The 21,351-nt window shown below is 44.3% G+C and overlaps 1 protein-coding gene across 1 annotated transcript in view; it reads left to right on the top strand.

Annotated features, from left to right (window-relative positions):
- Positions 1–3,204: 3,204 nt before the first annotated feature.
- The window catches only part of LOC147098014 (methylcytosine dioxygenase tet3-like), a gene marked incomplete at its 5' end in the record, with an annotated part of 381,427 nt that continues 363,280 nt past the window's right edge, over positions 3,205–21,351 (top strand). The window contains 2 exons of the mRNA XM_085971208.1: positions 3,205–3,309; positions 3,617–3,673. Coding sequence (XP_085827334.1) covers positions 3,205–3,309; positions 3,617–3,673 — 162 coding nt within the window. The remainder of the gene's footprint in view (positions 3,310–3,616; positions 3,674–21,351) is intronic.

Below are 21,351 nucleotides of genomic sequence, written 5' to 3'. Positions count from 1 at the left end.
CCTACCTCTTTGACCAAGCTTTTGGTCACCTGCCCTAATTTCTCCTTATGTGGCTCGGTGTCAAATTTTTTGTCTTATAATACTCCTGTGCAGCGCCTTGGGACGTTTTACTACATTAAAGGCGCTATATAAATACAAGTTGTTGTTGTTGTTTGACAAGCCACTCCTGACGATTGTGACCATGAATTTAAAACCACCTCTGAGAAATGACTGGTCAATATTATCAGCTGGATGCTTCATGTGATCTGTCTCTTGTCATTTTAACTGAAGCCAATAGTCCATTCATTTTGATTGGGTTGATGACTTTGTTAAAGTAGCGGCAGAGGACTTTCATGTGAATTTGTTAAGCTTATGCCTGCTAAAATCACCAATAATTATTTCTAGACTCATACGTTGGAGATTCTTTGAGTACAGGTACAAGATGCACCACTTGGTGTGTTAGTGAGCCATACAGACCAACAAGGACCAGGCCTCAGGCTAGGTGGCAATAAAAATAGTACAGTTAGCCTCAATGTACAATGGGTCCGCGAGGGGAGATCGGGACTGCGGGGGGGGGCTCCCGCTCCTCACCATAATCCAGCGACTCTTCATGGAACGTGCATGTGTGCCGACACCAAACGGCTGCTTTTCTGCGTGTACGCATCTGGCATGAAGGAGTCATCTGGGAGCACATATAGGGAAATTCTGAAACACTCCTCACGAATTTCTGTCCATTAAAATGAATGGATAAAATATGGTAGACAGTTCACTTGCAATTACCTGCTATGCCCTTCCAGCAGGCAAGGCTCCAACTGGGAGCATACTGTCGGAAAACCAGCTCTTGGAGTGGATTGAGGACTTTTGTGGAGATGTAGTGAGAGAGGCCACTCGGAATATGGAGGCTAATTGTCAGGCGGCATTATATTTTAGAACTAGCAGAAAGCAGAAGGAGGCAGGTGAGAACAATGGGACCTACAAGAGAGGAACAGGAGACACGAGAAAGCATCAGGAGCTGAGAGAGGGCAATGGAAGCTGGAAGGAAGTAGTGGGACCAGATAGGGCAGGAGAAAGTGGCAAGATCTGGGAGAGTTTGGTGGGAGCCAGGAGAGAACAATAGAGACAGGGGGAAATAGCCTGAGCTGAGGAAAACTAACAGGAGGCCGGGAAAACCGCAAAATGCAGGGTTAGGATTAGGGTTAGGGTTAGGGTTAGGGTTAGAGTTAGGATTAGGATTAGGGTTAGGGTAAGGATTAGGGTTAGGATTAGGGTTAGGGTTAGGGTTAGGATTAGGGTTAGGGTTAGGGTTAGGATTAGGGTTAGGATTAGGGTTAGGGTTAGGATTAGGGTTAGGGTTAGGGTTAGGGTTAGGGTTAGGGTTAGGATTAGGGTTAGGATTAGGGTTAGGATTAGGGTTAGGGTTAGGGTTAGGATTAGGGTTAGGGTTAGGGTTAGGATTAGGGTTAGGGTTAGGATTAGGGTTAGGGTTAGGATTAGGATTAGGGTTAGGGTTAGGATTAGGATTTAGGGTTAGGGTTAGGGTTAGGATTAGGGTTAGGATTAGGGTTAGGATTAGGGTTAGGGTTAGGGTTAGGGCTAGGATTAGGGTTAGGATTAGGGTTAGGCAGGAGTGAGATAGGGCAATGGCAAAATCCAGAAGAAAAGATGTTGGGAGAGCGTGCTGGGAAGTAGAGGAGAGCAACAGAAGCCAGAAAGACGGTAGTAGCAGTTTTAGATAGTAAGGGAATGTAGTTATCAGTGTCAGCTGTGTCTCAGTTGGTAGCACCCTCACCTTTAAGTCAGAAGGTTGTGGGTTCGAGTCCCACTCCAGGCACTTGAGCACAAAAATCTAGGCTGGCACTCCAGTGGAGTGCTGCACTGTCGGAGGTGCCGTCTTTCGGATGAGACATTAAACCAAGGTCTGGTCTGCTCTCTCAGATGGATGTGAAAGATCCCATGGGACTATTTCGAAGAAAAGCAGGGGAGTTATCCCCGGTGTCCTGGCCAATATGTATCGCTCAAGCAACGTAACAAAAACAGACTACCTGGGCATTATCACATTGCTATTTGTGGGAGCTTGCTGTGCTCAAATTGGCTGCCGCATTTCCTGCATTACAACAGTGACTCCACTTCAAAAAAGTACTTCGTTGGCTGTAAAGCGCTTTGGGACGTCCGGTGGTCGTGAAAGGCGCTGTAGAAATGCAAGTCTTTTTTTCTTTTTACGGGAGTTGGGAGAGGGTAGCCGGAGCGGGGAGACGGCAGTAAGGGAGAGAATAGTCAGGAACTGGCCGAAAGCAGCAGGAGCGAGGGGTTAGTAGGAGCTAAAAGACAGCAGAAGCGGACAGGAAGAGACCAGCACGAGCTGGCAGAGGGCAGCAGCGGCAGCGATTGCAACAGCCGAGAGAGAGGCTGAAATTGTGGAAGTGTTTTGCTTAAAGAGGCGAAATGCTATTTCTGAGAATTCCAGCTCACATTAAAAAACAAACTGCTCAGTCTCATGGGGACCCGGTTTCTACCTCGGGCTTCCTTTTTTTTTGGTTGCTGCTGACCAACACACTGCCTGCGATGAGGTACTATGGTGGCAAACTTTGACCTTTGACTGATCCAGGATATGAGGCTATATGCAACGTGCTGCAAAGCTGTTGTAGATGCATCTGACACACAAAAGTGTAAAAGCAAATATGCATTTTTAAATGCAGTACCTGTTGGATTTCTGGTAACAAAAATTACCTGGCAACTGCAAAACCTTTCAAGAACAATCCAAAACGATGCCTAGCTTTTTTTTTTAAGAGCGATATTGCGCACCCTTCCCCCAAATGCATCTAAAGTTACTTGTTTTACACGTGACTAATAAGGAAATGGGTCTTAGTTCAGCTGTGTGCAGCTGTTGTTCAGCCGGCACATTCGCTACTCCACTCCGCAGTTTACCACTGCTTTCACGCTGATGGCTTGCATAGATACCACATAGGGGTGGTATTGTTTAGGAAGCCTGAATGAGGAAGACAATTGACAAGTAGCTAATATAACTGGCCCATCCTCCACTCTCCTTCTCCGAGTATCTGCCGATTGGCTGTTCCGGATGAGTCTGAGTAGGCAGTGGGCATGCATGTCACGTTTTTCCGTCTCTACTGCTGCGGGGGGGGGGAAGGGTTTAGAGAGAGCTCAGCAATATGATAATGATGCTGGAGTCTGGCTAAAAAAAAAACTAATGTACCACGGTGCCTGTAACATAGCTCAAGAAGAAGGAGGCAAGATGGCTGCCTGGTAGGGTCTGCCTCTGATGGAGAAAGCAGAGACTGTTTCAGAGGAGTGTTGCAAGATAGAGGGTGTAGTGTAGGTATATTTCCAAAGAAGCTTTTGAAAGCTATTTTTAAAAAGAAGGCTCTGCTAGCTTTGTCTGATAGGTTATGCTTATATTTCTTTTAGTTATATTATTAATGAACTGCAAATTATTCACTATATACCAATTTTAAAAATAACTATTTGCTGTCCTTTCTTGCAAAATGTATCTCTTAGCTCAGTGACCATTAGTCAAGCTCAATTTTATTGGCATGTTCAGTGCTATAGTCTCATTTGAGGTAGATTTCTGTCGCATTCCTTAATTGATTTTTTTTTTGTGTTTGATTCTTTTTCCCTGCAGGTGGGGAACAAGGACAATACAAAAGCTCAGAGAAAGAAGCAAACACTGGCTGAAAAGGTAAATTAACTGTAATAAAAAAGCCTTACTTTCACGTAGACTATTTTTTTTTAATTTGAGAAAGATCACAGCTTTGGCTGTAACAGAGTGTGAAAAACAACAGGGAAAAATGATCTTTGTACAGCTTTAATTTCTGACAAGACATTCATGCCTGTCGTGTTGTGATTCAAATTAGAATTAGTATTTTTTTTTTGACTGTGAAGATATCTGAAAAGACTTAACTCACATTCCATAGTCTGGCCAACAAAAGCCTTCATTATCAGACAACTGTGGGAAATGTAGATAATGTTTTGGAAGACAATAATTATGTAGGATAGCATATGCAGCCAAAGCTAATGGTGCATATACAAAGGAAAAACCGGACCACATATGCTGGTATTCGATACTGTAACACATCAAAGCATACACAAGTCTCCATAAAAATGCTGGTGAAAACTGTGTTAAAAGGAACTAGGTTTCGACAGTAAAGTTTCAAATATATGCACTAGACTGAATTTAGGCTTGCTGGATAATGACCTTTGTACAAAGTATGTTGACTTTTTATTATAAAGCATTTCAGATTACTTTTTCAGATAGTAATACCACAGCGCTATTTTTTTTTGTTCCTTTAAGGTCTAGTAGATGTTTTTGTTCAGCATGGGGAGACGTGCCAAGGTTATGCCTTAACAGTCTGTTAACCTTATGAGTGCTGAGCTTCCTTTGCACCTTGCGGTCGTCGACTGGTGCTCTGTTTAAGCGATAGCACGACAAAAACTTTCAAAGTTTTCCAAATACGCTCGGATGGGCATTCTGAGCTGACGTGCCACCCTCCGCGGTTCTGTTTCACTGCTTGAAGCAACTGAAGATCCCACCTGTGCTTAAAGAGTTAACAGATGCATTTTTCTAGGTAATGTAATTATAGAAAGGGGCTGTCTGGAGGGGTACTCTGTTGCAGTGTGCTTGATTTCCTTTGCAATTCCCCAGTGCAAGCACTGCTCTATTGTTAGCCTTCTTCTTTTTCAAAATTATACAATATAGAATTTTGCTGCATCCATAGTTGGGTGTTTAAACCTTCAGAATTAAGTAGCTGCAATGTTTTACAGTGCAGATCATATATTCTTTAACGCTCAAATTGACAAGCCATTTAATTTGTCGATGAGTCAGCAGTTAGTTGCTCCTTATTTGTGTTCATTGATGTGTTCACTAAAATGCTAGTTGCCCCAAAATCAATCCCATTACAATTTCCAAGGGTTGGGTCCATCGTGACCTACTTTCTACAAGGAGGTAACTGACAGGTGACATCATTAAATGAATCATTAATATATTTAGAGCTTTGCATGTATAACAATACACACATTGCTCAATCATCGGCCAGCGGCAATATTTGTTTGCTTATCTTTCTCTGATATTGAAAGTGCTATATTTTTTTTTCTATTTATTTGCCTGCAACCAATCAATAAATATTTGTGAAATGCTGAGGTCTTAGGGTGGCAGGCAGCCTGGATCTCATTGCAGAAGAAACCGAACAATAATAATGGCGATTTACCTCAGGCGTATTTGATTCCTTGTCCTGCGGCGATGGCAAGAATGATTTGCCAGTGGATATTTCATTAAAAAAGCAATTGAAGGTTTAGCTTGTGAATTAAGTTTTCAACACGTGGCCTTCCAAAAAAAAAAACACCCCACCCATTTCTAAAAGTCACAGAACGATTTGCAAAAATGGAGCAAAGCGGGGTGGTGAGAGTGGTAGCCGCAAGTGGCTGCGAGCACTGGAATTATGTTTAGCTCTGACAACTCACGTGGTAAAGAGGCCCCGTGGAAAGGTTAGAGAGATGGCATGCTAGCTGTTTGGCAGGCTGTCTTGGCAAGTCACGCTGGCTGCACGCACATGGGTTCGAGGTTTATAAACAGTACTCCTGCACACGTCATCCGTGAGTCATCATATCGGGGAATGTAGTACAAGGACCGAACAGGAGGCGCATTATTAAGAAAATAGTTTATTTTGATCAAAGAAAGGGTCACACTTCTCCAAGAGCAGGATTTTTCTCTCTGAGGCAAGCCGCTTCGATATGCAGCTGGCAAGTCCCATTTGAATTCCATTTTTTTTAAAGAAATATTTGTCAGATAATGCCTCTGATGACGATCCCATTTCAACAGGTGTGCTTTGGTTGGCTGCCAATGAATAATTAAGCCAAGTTATCCATATAGGTTTAAGTCTGAGGTGAGGAATAAAGCTAAGAAAAAAAACTGAATAGCTAATTTGAAAGAATTGGTGCTCTTTAAAGCCGTCGTTTCCTTTCTGTCTCTAATTCAATGTACAGTTGATTGAACCATGATTTAGGCAATGCTTAAGTTCTGTAACGTACTAGCTACGTACTCATATTGAGTTCGGCAGTGAGAGAGAGAAAACACAAAGAATTCAGGGAAGTGAAAGACTTGGATCACTCGTAAGCGCCAGTCTTTTTTACGCAGGCAAGAAAAAAGCAAAGTGCTACACAGCAATTTGGGTTTGAACCTGGTTTCATTTTTAAGATCTAAAAAAGCAGCATGCAGCTATTTTATTCATTACTTCATCCACAAACGATATCCCTTTTCCCATCCAACCCCCCACATCCTATGTCATTAAAATAAAACTAATTTCAATCATTTGCCATTCAGATTGTGCTCTGTGGTTTTAAGCACTCTGATGCAGATCTCTTTCTGCCAAAGAGCCTGGGGATAGAAATGCATTCAGTGTCTATCGTGCTGAAATGATTATATATAGTGCCCATATGTATTAATATGGACCTACGGAAAAGGTAATATTCACTCTACTTAGTGAGGGGGATGCCTTAAGAAGGCTTTATTGAAACAAAGCTATTGATTTTCAACAAGAATAACAACATATACCTCACTGCACAATGTGGGCTTGCATTTCAATTCATTAGCTTTCATATGTACTCGTACTATGATAAAGAAAAGGTTATGACAGATCACTCGTTGTAACAGTTTTTCCCTGGGAGTCATTGGAAAAGCTATTACTATCAAGAGACAGGATCAGGAGTTATTCTGCCAGTTCCCACGAGTTCGTAATGATAAAGTTTGTTTATAATTACACAGCAATATTAGAGTTTGTTCAATAACGTGAAGTATGATGTGGGGAAACGTGAGGCTCTTCATTTTGGTAGGAAGAACAGAAAAAGAGAATATTTTTTAAATGGTGAGGAACTTTCAAATGTTGGTGTTCTCGTGCAAGAAACACAGAAAGCTAGCATGCAGGTACAGCAAGCTATAAGGAAGGCAAATGGCATGTTGGCCTTTACTGCAAGGGGGTTGGAGTATAAGAGTAAGGAAGCCTTGCTACAATTGTACAGGGCCTTGGTGAGACCACACCTGGAGTACTGTGCACAGTTTTGGTCTCCTTATCTAAGGAAGGATATACTTGCCTTGGAGGCGGTGCAACGAAGGTTCACTAGATTGATTCCTGGGATGAGAGGGCTGTCCTATGATGAGAGATTGTGTAGAATGGGCCGATACTCTCTGGAGTTTAGAAGAATGAGAGGTGATCTCATTGAAACATACAAGATTCTGAAGGGGATTGACAGGGTAGATGCTGAGAGGTTGTTTCCCCTGGCTGGAGTGTCTAGAACTAGGGGGCATAGTCTCAGGATAAGGGGTAGGCCATTTAAGACTGAGATGAGGAGGAATTTCTTCACTCAGAGGGTTGTGAATCTTTGGAATTCTCTGCCCCAGAGGGCTGTGGAGGCTCAGTCTTTGAGTATATTCAAGGCTGAGATTGATAGATTTTTGGATTCTAGGATAATCAAGAGATATGGAGATCGGGCGGGAAAGTGGCGTTGAGGTCAATGATCAGCCGTGATCTTATTGAATGGCGGGGCAGGCTCGAGGGGCCGTGTGGCCGACTCCTGCTCTTATTTCTTCTGTTCTTATGTTCCTATAACTACTGGTCTCAGAATACAAAGCATTGGCAAGAAAATCAGTATTGCAGCACATCAAACAAATTAATTTTTGTCATTCTGCCCTTACATTTTTTAAATATTTTGATGTCTGTCTGTTATCATCATCGGTCAACTAGCATCAGAGCTTCTGTCACTGCCCTCCACCTCACCAGGGCACTTGAACCTTGGTGTTGTGTTTCAGATTGTCCATGTTTACTCTTTAATTGACTTATATATTGGCCTTGGAGGAGGTGCAGCGCAGTTTCACCAGAATGACACCAGGTCTAAAAGGGTTAAATTATGAGGGCAGGTTGCATAGACTAGGCTTGTATTACCTGGAGTATAGAGGATTAAGGGGCGATCTAATTGAGGTGTTTAAGATGATTAAAGGATTTGATAAGGTATCCTCTGGTGGGGGGAGTCCACACAAAGGGGCGTAACCTTAAAATTAGAGCCAGGCCGTTCAACGCTGATCCCAGGAAGCACGTCAACACACAAAGGGTTGCGGAAATCTGAAGCTGTTGAGGCTGAGGGTCTATTGAAAATTTCAGAACTGAGATTGATAGCTTTTTGTTAGGCAAGGGTATTAAGGGTTAGGGAACCAAGGCGGGTGGATGGAGTATAGATACAAGTCAGCCACGATCCAACTGAATGGTGGAACAGGCTCGAGGAGCTGAATGGCCTCCTCCTACGCCTATATTCCTACTTGTTCTACATAAGAAATAGGAGCAGGAGTAGGCCATTTGGCCCCTCGATAAGATCATGGCTGATCTGATCTTGGCCTCAATTCCACTTTCCTGCCCGTTCCCCATAACACTTGACTCCTCTATAGTTTAAAAATCTGCCTATCTCCGCCTTGATTATATTCCAAAACTCTGCCTCCACAGCTCTCTAGGGTGGAGAATACCAAAGATTCACCACCCTCTGTGACACGGTTTGCAGGCTGAGGACGCCGTTTCCTAATTCAAGTGTTAGCTCCTCCGTCTCTCGATGGCATTTCCTGCACCAAGGGGCCCACAACCCTCCTCCAGGCACTCATCCTCCCGAGGTCATATCTACATATTTAACTGGTATAAAATTGCATTTGCTAGTGAAAGAGTGACCAATTTTGTAAGCCAAGAACACTGAATAAAACCCAGCAGGAGTTGGGTCATGAAACATTGCATTATCGGGCACTTTAGCACCTCCAGTTATCGCTTCCGCGAGGGGCGCTAACGGCGCGCTATTCACTTACCGACCGGGCGCGACGAGAATATTGACTCCCGCTATATTTTGCGGCGGCGGTATGGCGTTGCGCCCCGATCTCCCTTGCCTGGAGATTGTGACGCCATCGCCGTGCGCACCGCCCCGGGAGTGCCCCGGACACGAACTTCGGTTCCGCCCCTTGCAGCATCGCTGGACGAAAACACCAGCAGCTGCAGGAGGCGTTCATCGGGAGGCCGGGCGCTTCGGGTGGGGTGGGGGGGGGGGTGATACTTAAAGGTGAGGCAGCCGAGGTAAGCGGAAACATTTCTCAAATGCTGTTTCTGGTTTTTTTTCATTTTTCTTCGCCAGCGCTCGATCAGCCCGTCACTCTGCTGCAGGGCATCGGGCTGATCCGGCCGGATCGCGGTTGCCGTGGGGGACCAGGTAAGTTTTCCCCTTGCAGAGCCTGCAGCGACGGCCCTTCCCTTTAAGGGAGGGAAGGAGCCTTCCAACGCGGCAGCGCTGCCCGGCCCAGTGTACAGCGCTGCTCACCTACCGCCCCGCCCGCTGCCTGTTGCGTTCCAGGAAGGAAGTGGGGTTGATTTAGTGCTCCGCTTCCTTCCTGGAGCGCGAAACCGAATTTTTTAAAAGTTGAAAAGCAGGCGCAAATTTTTTCAACTTTTGAAAGTTAGCCCGCACCAAACGGGGCGATACCGAATTTCTCCCCCTTTGAGTCTATAGTTTCTGAAGCAAGACTTTATTATTGGTCGCTAGACACATAGAAACATAGAAGATAGGAGCAGGAGTAGGCCATTCGGCCCCTCGAGCCTGCTCCGCCATTCAATGAGATCATGGCTGATCATCCAAATTCAGTACCCTGTTCCTGCCATCTCCCCATATCCCTTGATCCCTTTAGCCTTAAGAAATATATCTAACTCCTTCTTGAATATATTTAATGAATTAGCCTCAACTGCCTTCTGTGGTAGAGAATTCCACAGGTTCACCACTCTCTGGGTGAAGAAATTCCTCCTCATCTCTGTCCTAAATGGCTTACCCCTTATCCTTAGACTGTGACCCCTGGTTCTGGACTCCCCCGTCATCGGGAACATCCTTGCTGCATCTAGTCTGTCTAGCCCTGTTAGAATTTTATAAGTTTCAATGAGATCCCCTCTCATTCTTCTAAACTCCAGTGAGTATAAGCCCAATCGACCCAATCTCTCCTCATACGTCATTCCTGCCATCCTGCTAGTTTATACAGTACATGTGACCACTGGTTTACATTTGATGGTTTGTGATCCCCAAGACCAAGCACAAAAACTTTTGTCTGACACTTCAGTATCACATGACAACATACTTGGCTGCCAAAAGCACAAAGAATGTTGACTTACATGTCAATCATGTGTGTATCACCATATGCGTCACTTCACGCCTAAATAGCAAATGGACCCAAAAACACAACGCTAAAGGAACTATATATTATGCAGTAGAAATATGACACACACTTAAGTCATAGCTGAATTAACTCACACTGCTTGGCAACTTTTTGTATACCACTGGATCACATTTATCAGCTCGATTTATTATTGTTCAACAAATAATGTTGCAGTAGCATGAATAAAAAGCAAAGCAAGTGATTAAAAAGGGTGCTGTCCAGTGTCAATAGCAGAAAATGCAATTCTATGCTGTGCTCAGGACCTCACAAGTACCATTAACAAAAAATCAGATTGCTCATTGTAATACATCCACTCAAAAACAATGTGTCATGAATCTTATCATGACTCATGAAGTAACACTGGGCGGCCAGCTGGTGGCGTCGTCCAAGGAGTATAAATACTCGGGCATGGGCCCAGCTTGCTCAGGATGTTTCTGTAACCAGGAACTAGTGATGTAACTAGAAATCTCATGGTTTTGAAACAGTTGATTAAAGCCTTGTTTTATACTGAAACCAAGCATTCAGTAGTCTTTTTACATCACAATGCATTTCTCACACGGGTTATGAAGCTGGCTTTCACAATTTAGAACAAAATAATTGCCACTATATAGAATTAATGCTGAGGCCCAAGAAAGTCAAATTAACATTAGGTTCCCGCTCCTCACTTTGAAAATTGCTGTCATCTCCCCCCTCCTCAAAAAAATGACTGCTGGTTCCCCAATCTCCCTTTCCTATCCAAAATCCTTGAACGTGTTGTCGCCTCCCAAATCCGTGCCCAGCTTTCCGCAACTCCATGTTTGAGTCTCTCCAATCATATTGCCGTCCCGAACACAGCACCGAAACAGCCCCAACCAGAGACACAAATGATAACCTCTGTTACTGTGAATACGGTGCGTTATTCCACCTCGTCCTCCTCTCTACCACTCTAAAGCCTTTGACACGGTGGACCACACCAACCTGTTCCAACATCCCTCGTCCTTTGTCTGGCTAAGTGGGACTGCCCTTGCTTGGTTCATTCTCACCAATCCAATCATAGCCAGAACATCTCCAGCAGTGGCCTTCTTTTTCTGCCCCTGTACTGCTAGCTCTAGAGTCCCTAAGGATTTATCCTTGACCCCCCTCATCTTCCACATCTACGTGCTGCCTCTTGGTGACATCATCATGGGGTCAACTTCCACATAAGAACATAAGAACAGAAGAAATAAGAGCAGGAGTCAGCCACACGGCCCTTCGAGCCTGCTCCTCCATTCAGTAAGATCATGGCTGATCATCAATCTCAACTCCACTTTCCCGCCCGATCTCCATATCCCTTGATTCCCCTAGAGTCCAAAAATCTATCGATCTCAGCCTTGAATATACTCAACGACTGAGCATCCACAGCCCTCTGGGGCAGAGAATTCCAAAGATTCACAACCCTCTGAGAGAAGAAACTCCTCCTCATCTCAGTCTTAAAAGGCCGACCCCTTAACCTGAGACTATGCCCCCTAGTTCTAGACACTCCAGCCAGGGGAAACAACCTCTCAGCATCTACCCTGTCAATCCCCCTCAGAATCTTGTATCTTTCAATGAGATCACCTCTCATTCTTCTAAACTCCAGAGAGTATCGGCCCATTCTACACAACCTCTCATCATAGGACAGCCCTCTCACCCCAGGAATCAATCTAGTGAACCTTCGTTGCACCGCCTCCAAGGCAAGTGTATCCTTCCTCAGATAAGGAGACCAAAACTGTGCCCAGTACCCCAGGTGTGGTCTCACCAAGGCCCTGTACAATTGTAGCAAGACTTCCTTACTCTTATACTCCAACCCCCTTGCAATAAAGGCTAACATGCCATTTGCCTTCCTTATTGCTTGCTGTACCTGCATGCTAGCTTTCTGTGTTTCTTGCACGAGGACACCCAGCTCCACCTCTCTAGCACCTGTTTCGACCCCTCCATTTCAACTGTGTTGTCAGACTGCTTGTCCAGCATCCAGTCTTGGATGAGCTAGAATTTCCTTCTGTACCGTTGTCAGTAATTTCATTCCCCTCTCTAGCCTCTGCCTCAGGCTGTTTGTGATCTCAGCATCCTATTTGACCCCCAAGCTGAGTGTCGGACTTTGTGACGCTCTCCGCCACAAAGACTGTCAACTTCCCACCTCCATTACATTGCCCATCGACTGCTGAAATCATCATCCATGCATTTGTCACCTTAAGCCTTGACTGTTCGAAAGCTGTCCTGGCTGGCCTCCCGTTCGCCACCCTCTGTAAACTCAACTCATCCAAAACTCTGCTACCCATATCCAATCCTGCACCAGGTCCCACTCGCCCATCACCCCCCTCCCTGTCCTCACTGACCTAAATTGGCTCCTGGACCCCCTACACGACTTAAATTTAAAATTCACATCCTCATCTTTGCAAGCCTACGTGGCCTTGCTCCTCCCTATCTCTGTACCCCCCAAACCCGCTACAACCCCCAAAGTCTCTGTTCCTCCAACTCTGGCATCTTGTGCATCCCCCCCTCTCTTTGCCTCACCATTCTGCCACCTCGCCACCTAGTTTAGAGGGGATTTGAGGAAAAACTTCTTCACCCAGAGGATGGTTGGAATCTGGAACTCACTGCCTGAAAGGGTGGTAGAGGCAGGAACCCTCACAACATTCAAGAAGCATTTAGATGAGCACTTGAAACGCCATAGCATACAAGGCTACGGACCAAGTGCTGGAAAATGGGATTAGAATAGACAGGGCTTGATGGCCGGTGTGGACACGATGGGCCGAAGGGCCTCTTTCTGTGCTGTATAACTCTATGACTCTATGGGCTGGATTTTCATTGAGGAGTCGGGTAGGAGGCGGGACTACAACTTTCGGGGTTGTAGTCCCGCCTCCATCGAGTTCTAGCCAACCCACGCGATTTTCACTTGATTGACCTTGTTGAGCCCGCCCAGTGGGCTCAGCAGGCCAATTAAGGGCCACCCGGCAACAGGTGATGTCACAGATTGATATTTCACCTGTCAAGACCTTTTGACAGATGAAATATTAGCGTTTGACAGCTGTTTGAAGCTGCCAAACACTGACAATCTGTATTCTAAGTTAATTCCTTCCTCTCAGGATGATTTAGAGATCTCCCTGGAACAGAAAGCTGAATGCTGCAATTTTTGACAGCTCGCAGCCATTCTGCTTTCTGTGCCGGTGAGATGAGGGACTCCCAAGACCTGAAGGAAGGAAGGTTGTAAAGGTAAGTAAAGGTATGTAAAACTTCTTTAAACACTTTACACACACCAAACACACTTACCTCTGCACTCATGCACCCATCACTCACCTGAACACACATCTTGACCCCTCCAAGCCCTTCATCCTGACGGCCCGCCTCCTCTAACTTGTTGTGGTTTGGAGCCGTCGGGAATCCCACACTTCAACATTAAAAATAGGGATTAGGCGAAAAACTGCCTGTTAACTACCTGTTAACAGGCAGTTAATTGGCACTAATCTCCTTCCCGCCTCGGGGAGGCGGGTCCCAGCACAGATCGGGTATCCGCCTCCTTTGAAACTGGCATGGAGACGGGTTGGGGGCGGTATGGGGTCGGGACCCCCGATTTCGGGATTTTAACCCCCCACATGCCTCCAATCCCGCCTCCACGGCCCAATGAAAATCCTGCCCATGACTCTAGCCCCACATTGTGGAATTCCCTCCCTAAGCCCCTCTGCCTCTTACACCTTTCTCTCCTCCTTTAAGACCCTCCCTAAAACTCACTTCTTTGACCGAGCATTCAGTCACCTTTCCTAATCTCTCCTTCTTTGGCTCGCTGTCCGTTTCCTGATAGCGCCTCTGTGTAGTGCCGGGGGACGTTATCGACATTAAAGGTGCTATATAAATTGTTGTTTAATTTGCTATTATTAATATAGGGTCAAAGTGATCATCTGGGGCAACATAACATTACCGTTGTGCTGCATAAACTGATTCTTAAACGCAATAACGTATATAGCTCAGCGGTGGATGTAGGTTTTCGGAAAATGTTCATTATTTTGCAAACAATTCAGACTATGTAAAGTCATATGCAAGAATAGCTTATAAAACCTTCTCCGAGGCTTGAATGGCTTGTGTCTTGGTGATCAAATACAGCTCTTGATGTGCAATCTGACATTACAGTTTTAGCATGACTTATATCTACTGGTTTGCTAATACAGTTCAGCATTCGATTTGTTTTATTTATTCCAGCTCCACAGCAATTTGACCTGTTAAGTGCCGAGCACGCTGACACTCCCATGTCCTAATCGACTTGGCCTATAGCTTGGTTCACACTGTCTAGAGGCCACTGTGACATCCACGTTTCCTTCCAGTGTGTAGCACCTTGCATTTTACTACTAAATGCCATCTGCCACTGTTCCGCTCATTGATCGATTTGGTGCAATTGCTTTTGAAAGTCTCTGGCTGCTCCCTCAGACTCAGTCCCTTTTAGCATCATCGGTGAATTAAACCAATTCGTATCTAGAAATGATCTTGTCTTATTACAATTCACAATGATCAAAATTGATGCGCTACTTTATGCAAAAGCCAAATGTTCAAATAGTTTAATATCTTGTCTTTCATATGAATAAAGAATGAACATAAAAGGGTCACTAAAGAAAAAAAACGCCTATTAATATAAAAGCAAAATACTGCGGATGCTGGAAATCTGAAATAAAAACAGAAAATGCTGGAGATACTCAGCAGGTCAGGCAGCATCTGTGAAGAGAGAAACAGAGTTAATGTTTCAGGTTGATGACCTTTTGTCAAAACATATTAATATAGCACCTTATCACACCCTCAGGATATTCCAAAATGCTTTACAGCCAATGGATTGCTTTTGAAGTGCAGTCAGTGACTTAATATTTGATTTTTTCCTTGTCTTACAGTGTGAATTATTTTGGGTAAATTCAAGTTCAATATTTAGAGGGATATTATGTTAAATACTAGATTGATTCCTGGGATGAGAGGGTTGTCCTATGATGAGAGATTGTGTAGAATGGGCCTATACTCTCAGCAGTTTAGAAGAATGAGAGGTGATCTCATTGAAACATATAAGATTCTGAGGGGGATTGACAGGGTAGATGCTGAGAGGCTGTTTCCCCCTGGCTGGAGTGTCTAGAACTAGGGGGGCATAGTCTCAGGATAAGGGGTCGGCCATTTAAGACTGAGATGAGGAGGAATTTCTTCACTCAGAGGGTTGTGAATCTTTGGAATTCTCTACCCCAGAGGGCTGTGGATGGCCAACCCCTTATCCTTAGACTGTGACCCCTGGTTCCGGACTCCCCAGCCAGGGGAAACATCCTCTCAGCATTTACCCTGTCAATCCCCCTCAGAATCTTGTATGTTTCAATGAGATCACCTCTCATTCTTCTGAACTCCAGAGAGTATCGGCCCAATCTACACAATCTCTCCTCATAGGACAGCCCTCTCATCCCAGGAATCTTTGGAATTCTCTGCCCCAGAGGGCTGTGGACGCTGAGTCTTTGAGTATATTCAAGGCTGAGATCGATAGATTTTTGGACTCTAGGGGAATCAAGGGATATGGAGATCGGGCGGGAAAGTGGAGTTGAGGTCGATGATCAGCCATGATCTTATTGAATGGCGGAGCAGGCTCGAGGGGCTGTATGGCCGACTCCTGCGCCTATTTCTTATGTTCTTATGTTCTAACACAGATGTTGTATAGCACCTAATTGAGTACACATCTTGGACAGGAATTCCTCCAGTTAAATTAATTGTTCAATCCTGAAATTCCCTGTGCACAGACAAAGAAGGAATTGATGAACGAAATTAAACAATACTAGGTGCTGATTAAACAATTAACAGTAACATAGATTCATAGAAACATAGAAGATAGGAGCAGGAGTAGGCCATTCGGCCCCTTGAGCCTGCTCCGCCATTCAATGCGATCATGGCTGATCATCCAAATTCAGTACCCGGTCCCTGCTTTCTCCCCATACCCCTTGATCCCTTTAGCCTTAAGAAATATATCCAACTCTTTCTTGAATATATTTAATGTATTGGCCTCTACTGCCTTCTGTGGTAGAGAATTCCACAGGTTCACCACTCTCTGGGTGAAGAAATTCCTCCTCATTTCTGTCCTAAATGGCCTACCCCATATCCTTAGACTGTGACCCCTGGTTCTGGACTCCCCGACCATCGGGAACATCCTTCCTGCATCTAGTCTGTCCAGTCCTGTCAGAATTTTATAAGTTTCAATGAGATCCCCTCTCATTCTTCTAAACTCCAGCGAGTACAAGCCCAATCGACCCAATTTCTCCTCATACGTCATTCCTGCCATCCCAGGTATCAACCTGGTGAATCTTCGCTGAACTCCTTCCATGGCAAGAATATCCTTCCTCAGATAAGGCGACCAAAACTGCACACAATACTCAAGATGTGGTCTCACCAAGGCCCTGTACAACTGCAGCAAGACATCCTTGTTCCTGTACTCAAACCCTCTCGCTACGAAGGCCAACATACCATTTACCTTCTTAACCGCCTGCTGCACCTGCATGCTTACCTTCAGCGACTGGTGCACAAGGACACCCAGGTCTCGTTGCACTTCCCCTTCTCCCAATCTATTGCCATTCAGATAATAATCTGCCTTCCTGTTTTTGCCACCAAAGTGGATAACCTCGCATTTATCCACGTTATATTGCATCTGCCATGCTTCTGCCCAATCACCCAACCTGTCCAAGAAATAGCTGCAGATTACCACATAAAATATTCATTTGGGGGTGGGAGATTTAGATATTCGAATGAAAAATTGTTTTCTTTTTTTCCAATTTGGCCACATACTTTTCTTTCCCCCTCAATCAACATCACTAAAAACAGATGATCTGGTCATTATCACATTGCTGTTTGTGGGAGCTTGCTGTGTGCAAATTGGCTGCCGCGTTTCCCACATTACAACAGTGACCACACTTCCAAAAAGTACTTCATTGGCTGTAAAGCGCTTTGGGACGTCCGGTGGTCGTGAAAAGCGTTATATAAATGCAAGTCTTTCTTTATTCTTTTCCTTTCCCCCGCCGCTGACAGAGATGCCTCGTGCTAGGTTATGGTTCTATAGGCCTCATTCAATGTGTAAACTCAGATAGTGACTGTTGCCATGTTATTTGGAAAGGAGGGTATCATAGCCGAGCCTAGTCCCATTTTCACCCAACATAGGTCAGTGTATAACGAGCAGGAGTGCGGCCCTGGCTTGTTTTTCTACCCTCTTTACTGAGGCAGGGTCACCGAGGGCAACCCATTACCCGAGGACAGCCAACTTAGCAGAGGCCAGGGATTATACTTTGGGCCTTTTGTACACTGGGTGGTGCATTTATGCTCAGAGCCATGGGGACAGCCAAAAAAAAAAATCCTTGTTTTATTCTCTGAATAGCATATACAGTAGTGACAAACTGTGTTCGATAATTTAACACCGCCATCCTGATCTAATGTGCCTCAATTTGTCTGAAATATTTGAATGTGTAAATGAGAGAGGTATATACATTTGAGTGTGACAGTTTCGTCTGATATGGGTCAACATGTGGGATGCGATCTGTTTTGAATCAGGACTTTTCAGCTTCTGTAACAAATGTCTATCTCAGCACGGCACTCAAACATTGGTTTCTACAATGTTTTACGTATCTATCAATTATCCTTAAAGCTATATTCAACATGTGCACCAGATGATTTGTGTTCCTCAGACCGGAATACACATAGACTTTGTGAAGTGAGTTAATCAGTCCCTTATGCAGTGGCTTATCGAGCAGTACGTATAGAACTGCTAGACACGGGCAGTAACATAGGAGGAATGTCTAGAAGTAAAAGACATGACCGCTGGAGCTGGATACCATTAAAACGTTTGTGTCATTAAATGCTTTCAGTATGTCGTGCAAAAATACACCACCTCAACCATACCGAACCTACCTAATTTACAAACAGATATCTAACACAAAAGTCCATTTAATATGATTAACATATAGTTACAATCTCATAAGCTGTTCTAACAAAATATTTCAAAAGAATATCACAAGGAAGACTCATGAATAGCAAAATTGTGAATGATACAGCCAGTAACTGCAAGTCCCTCAGGTAAAAACCAAAGTGGAAATTTAACAGTGTTCATATTTGTTAAATTGTTGATATCTATAAATGATCCAAGGGAATTGCCACGACAATTACCATCTACTCCCAAGAGTGGAAGGAGCGCACGTCAACCCAAGCACCCCACCCACCCGCCCCTTCAACCACCGTCTGCCCCACCTGTGACAGAGACTGTCGGTCCCGCCTTGGACTCATCAGTCACATGCGAACTCATTTTTAGTGCGGAAGCAAGTCATCCTCGGTTCCGAGGCACTGCCTAAGAAGAAGAACTCCCAGTAATTTTCGGGGAACTGGGGAAACTCACCTGTGAGTAGTGCATACGAAAGATATTTTATGAAATCGTGCCCCCAGTGCAGAGCTTCACCTGATGGGAGCACCTATTGGGAACTTGGGCACACGCTCCCCACAATTGCCTGTCCGTTACTTTCCCGACTTCCCTATATTCACTCCCACAGGCGATGCTCTGAACTTGGAGTGCAATTTCGTAAGATTCTGCTGAAGTCCCGGCTGCCCTGGTTACAGCATCGAGCCCAGCGCTGAACTGAAATAAAGTTTTGCTATAAATCATATGTTGCCCTCTCAGCAACCTCATGAAAAATACAAGGGGACTATCTTTTGGGAGGGCAGTATAATGTAACAAGATAATAAATTGATGTTCTGATAATGTCATACAAACAGGAAGATTGTAATGGTCGTAATAATTCCAAAACCTGGGACAGTCACTGGTAAATAAAAAACAAGAATAACAGGTAATCTGTAGCTTCAGGGTTTTGCCCATGTAACTAACTGGGTCAAGACTATCAAGTATAAATTTTGTGAGCTTTCCCTGTGGTATTTTTTTTTAGGAACGAGTACACTTGGCAGCAAAATATAAAGGTAGCAAAATCCTAGGTCCAAGCTAGATATACCAACCACAGACAAGTCACGGTCCTAAAGATGCTGCCAGAGGGAACTAGTTAAGATTATTTTCCATTACTGCATATGCCGAAGGTAAATTGCTCGATGCTCATTGACATAAATCAGCCATTCATGAAAGAAAGACTTATGATATAATACTGAGTGGCCTGCGGGTGGCGCTGACCAGGGAGAGTATAAATACTCGGGCACAGGCCCAGCTTGCGCAGGACATTCTTAACAGGAACTAGTGAAGAACACAGCTAGACCTCCATGTTGTAAAGCAGTTGATTAAAGCTTTGTTTAATGCTTAGACCAAGTGCCCAGTAGTTTTCTTACATCACTCATGTTCTCGAAATACGGGCATAAAATGCTCGCTGCTACAGCACAAATGCCACGCACGGCAATGGTGGAATAGAGTTTGCTGTAGCTAACCCTAACCCTAACCCTAATCATTTACTGTTCAAAGAAAGATTCGCATTAAATGTGAAACAAAGCTTGAGATGGGTACTTTTAAAAAAAGATCATTTTCGGTTGCTGGCATAACGGAAAGAACATTTATTTCTTTGAACATTCAAGTACTTACCTCTGTTCCAGGATAAATTTCCAACAGTCTTGACTGGCAGCACAAGCAATTGAGCCACATGCCCAAACAACTATTTGACAGACACCTTAAACATTGAATTGGACAGTTCCGACTGACTATTGATGTTCTATCACTAGATATTAGTGGCACATTTAGTAATGACTAAATGTGGTGGTGAAAAACACTTCTGTCAATTATTTTAACAACAAAGTTAGTTTGAGGACAAAACAAGATTTCCTCGACATTTTCACTAAATAGCAAACAGGATGACTTTCATCTCCACGTTCATAAAGCTGCTAAACACAACAAAGGACAGAATATCATCGCTGCGTCAACTTACTCTGCCTCTTTACATAGGATTACATCGAATTTACAGCATAGAAACAGGCCATTCTGCCAACTGGTCTATGCTGGCATCTATGCTCCACACGAGCCTCCTCCCACCCTACTTCATCTATCTCTATCTGTATATCATAAGATTACATTACATAGGATATACGGCACAGAAACAGGCCATTTGGCCCAACCAGTCCATGCCGGTGTTTATGCTCCACTCGAGCCTCCTCCCGTCTTTCCTCATCTAAATCTATCAGCATAACCCTCTATTCCCTTCTCCCTCATATGCTTGTCTAACCTCCCCTTAAATGCATCGATACTATTCGCTTCAACCACTCCCTGTGGTAGCGAGTTCCACATTCTCACCACCCTCTGGGTAAAGAGGTTTCTTCTGAATTCCCTATTGGATTTCTTGGTGACTATCTTCTATTGATGGCCTCTAGTTAAGCTCTTCCCCACAAGTGGAAACATTCTCTCTGTATCCACTTTATCAACATTTTTCATAATTTTAAAGACCTCTATTAGGTCACTTCTATCCTTCTATTCTTTTCTCCCTCATGTACTTATGTAACTTCCCTTAAAGACACCTATGCTATTTGTCTCAACTACACCATGTGGTAGCAAGTTCCACATTTTCACTACTCTCTGAGCAAAGAAGTTCCTCCTAAAATCTTTATTGGATTTATTAGTGAATATCTTATATTTATGGCCCCTAGCTTTGGACCCTCCCGCAAGTGGAAATATCTTCGCTGCATCTAATCTATCGAACCCTTCATGATTACAAAGATCTCCATTAGGCCGCCCCTCAGCCTTCACTTTCCAAGAGAAAGAAGGCCCTTAACTGCTTGAATCCAGTATTAGATTCCTTAAAATGGGACACCAGAATCGAATCAGACTTTCCGCTCCACCATCCCAGATCCAACAGTGCTGGCACCTATTTGCAAATTCACATTTGGATGTTTGCACGGTGGGTACTTGTGGTGAGAATAAAAAATTGCTTGCACGGAAATTTAATGGGCAGAATTCCAGCCGGCTGCAGTGGGAAATTCCTAAGGAACCCCTTCACTGCTTCCCAGTGGCGTAGGCAGGATAGTTTCCGAGGTGTTCGGAAACGAGCTTGTTGGGCCAAGCAAAACTACTTCAAAAGGTCTGTTTTTCAAATAGAAATTTTACAATAAGGTTAAAATAGAAACATTGGGCGCGATCTTGCCAGCCCCTGGGGAGGCGGGTTTGGAGGCGGGACTGCCGGGAAAATGGC

This window comes from Somniosus microcephalus, chromosome 30 (genome assembly GCF_052327205.1).
Source record: "Somniosus microcephalus isolate GS21.2 chromosome 30, FLI_Smic_1.0, whole genome shotgun sequence".
Classification (NCBI taxonomy): Eukaryota; Metazoa; Chordata; class Chondrichthyes; order Squaliformes; family Somniosidae; genus Somniosus; species Somniosus microcephalus.
Note: the sequence above shows the minus strand (reverse complement) of the source record. Positions and strands in the feature narration are given on the sequence as shown.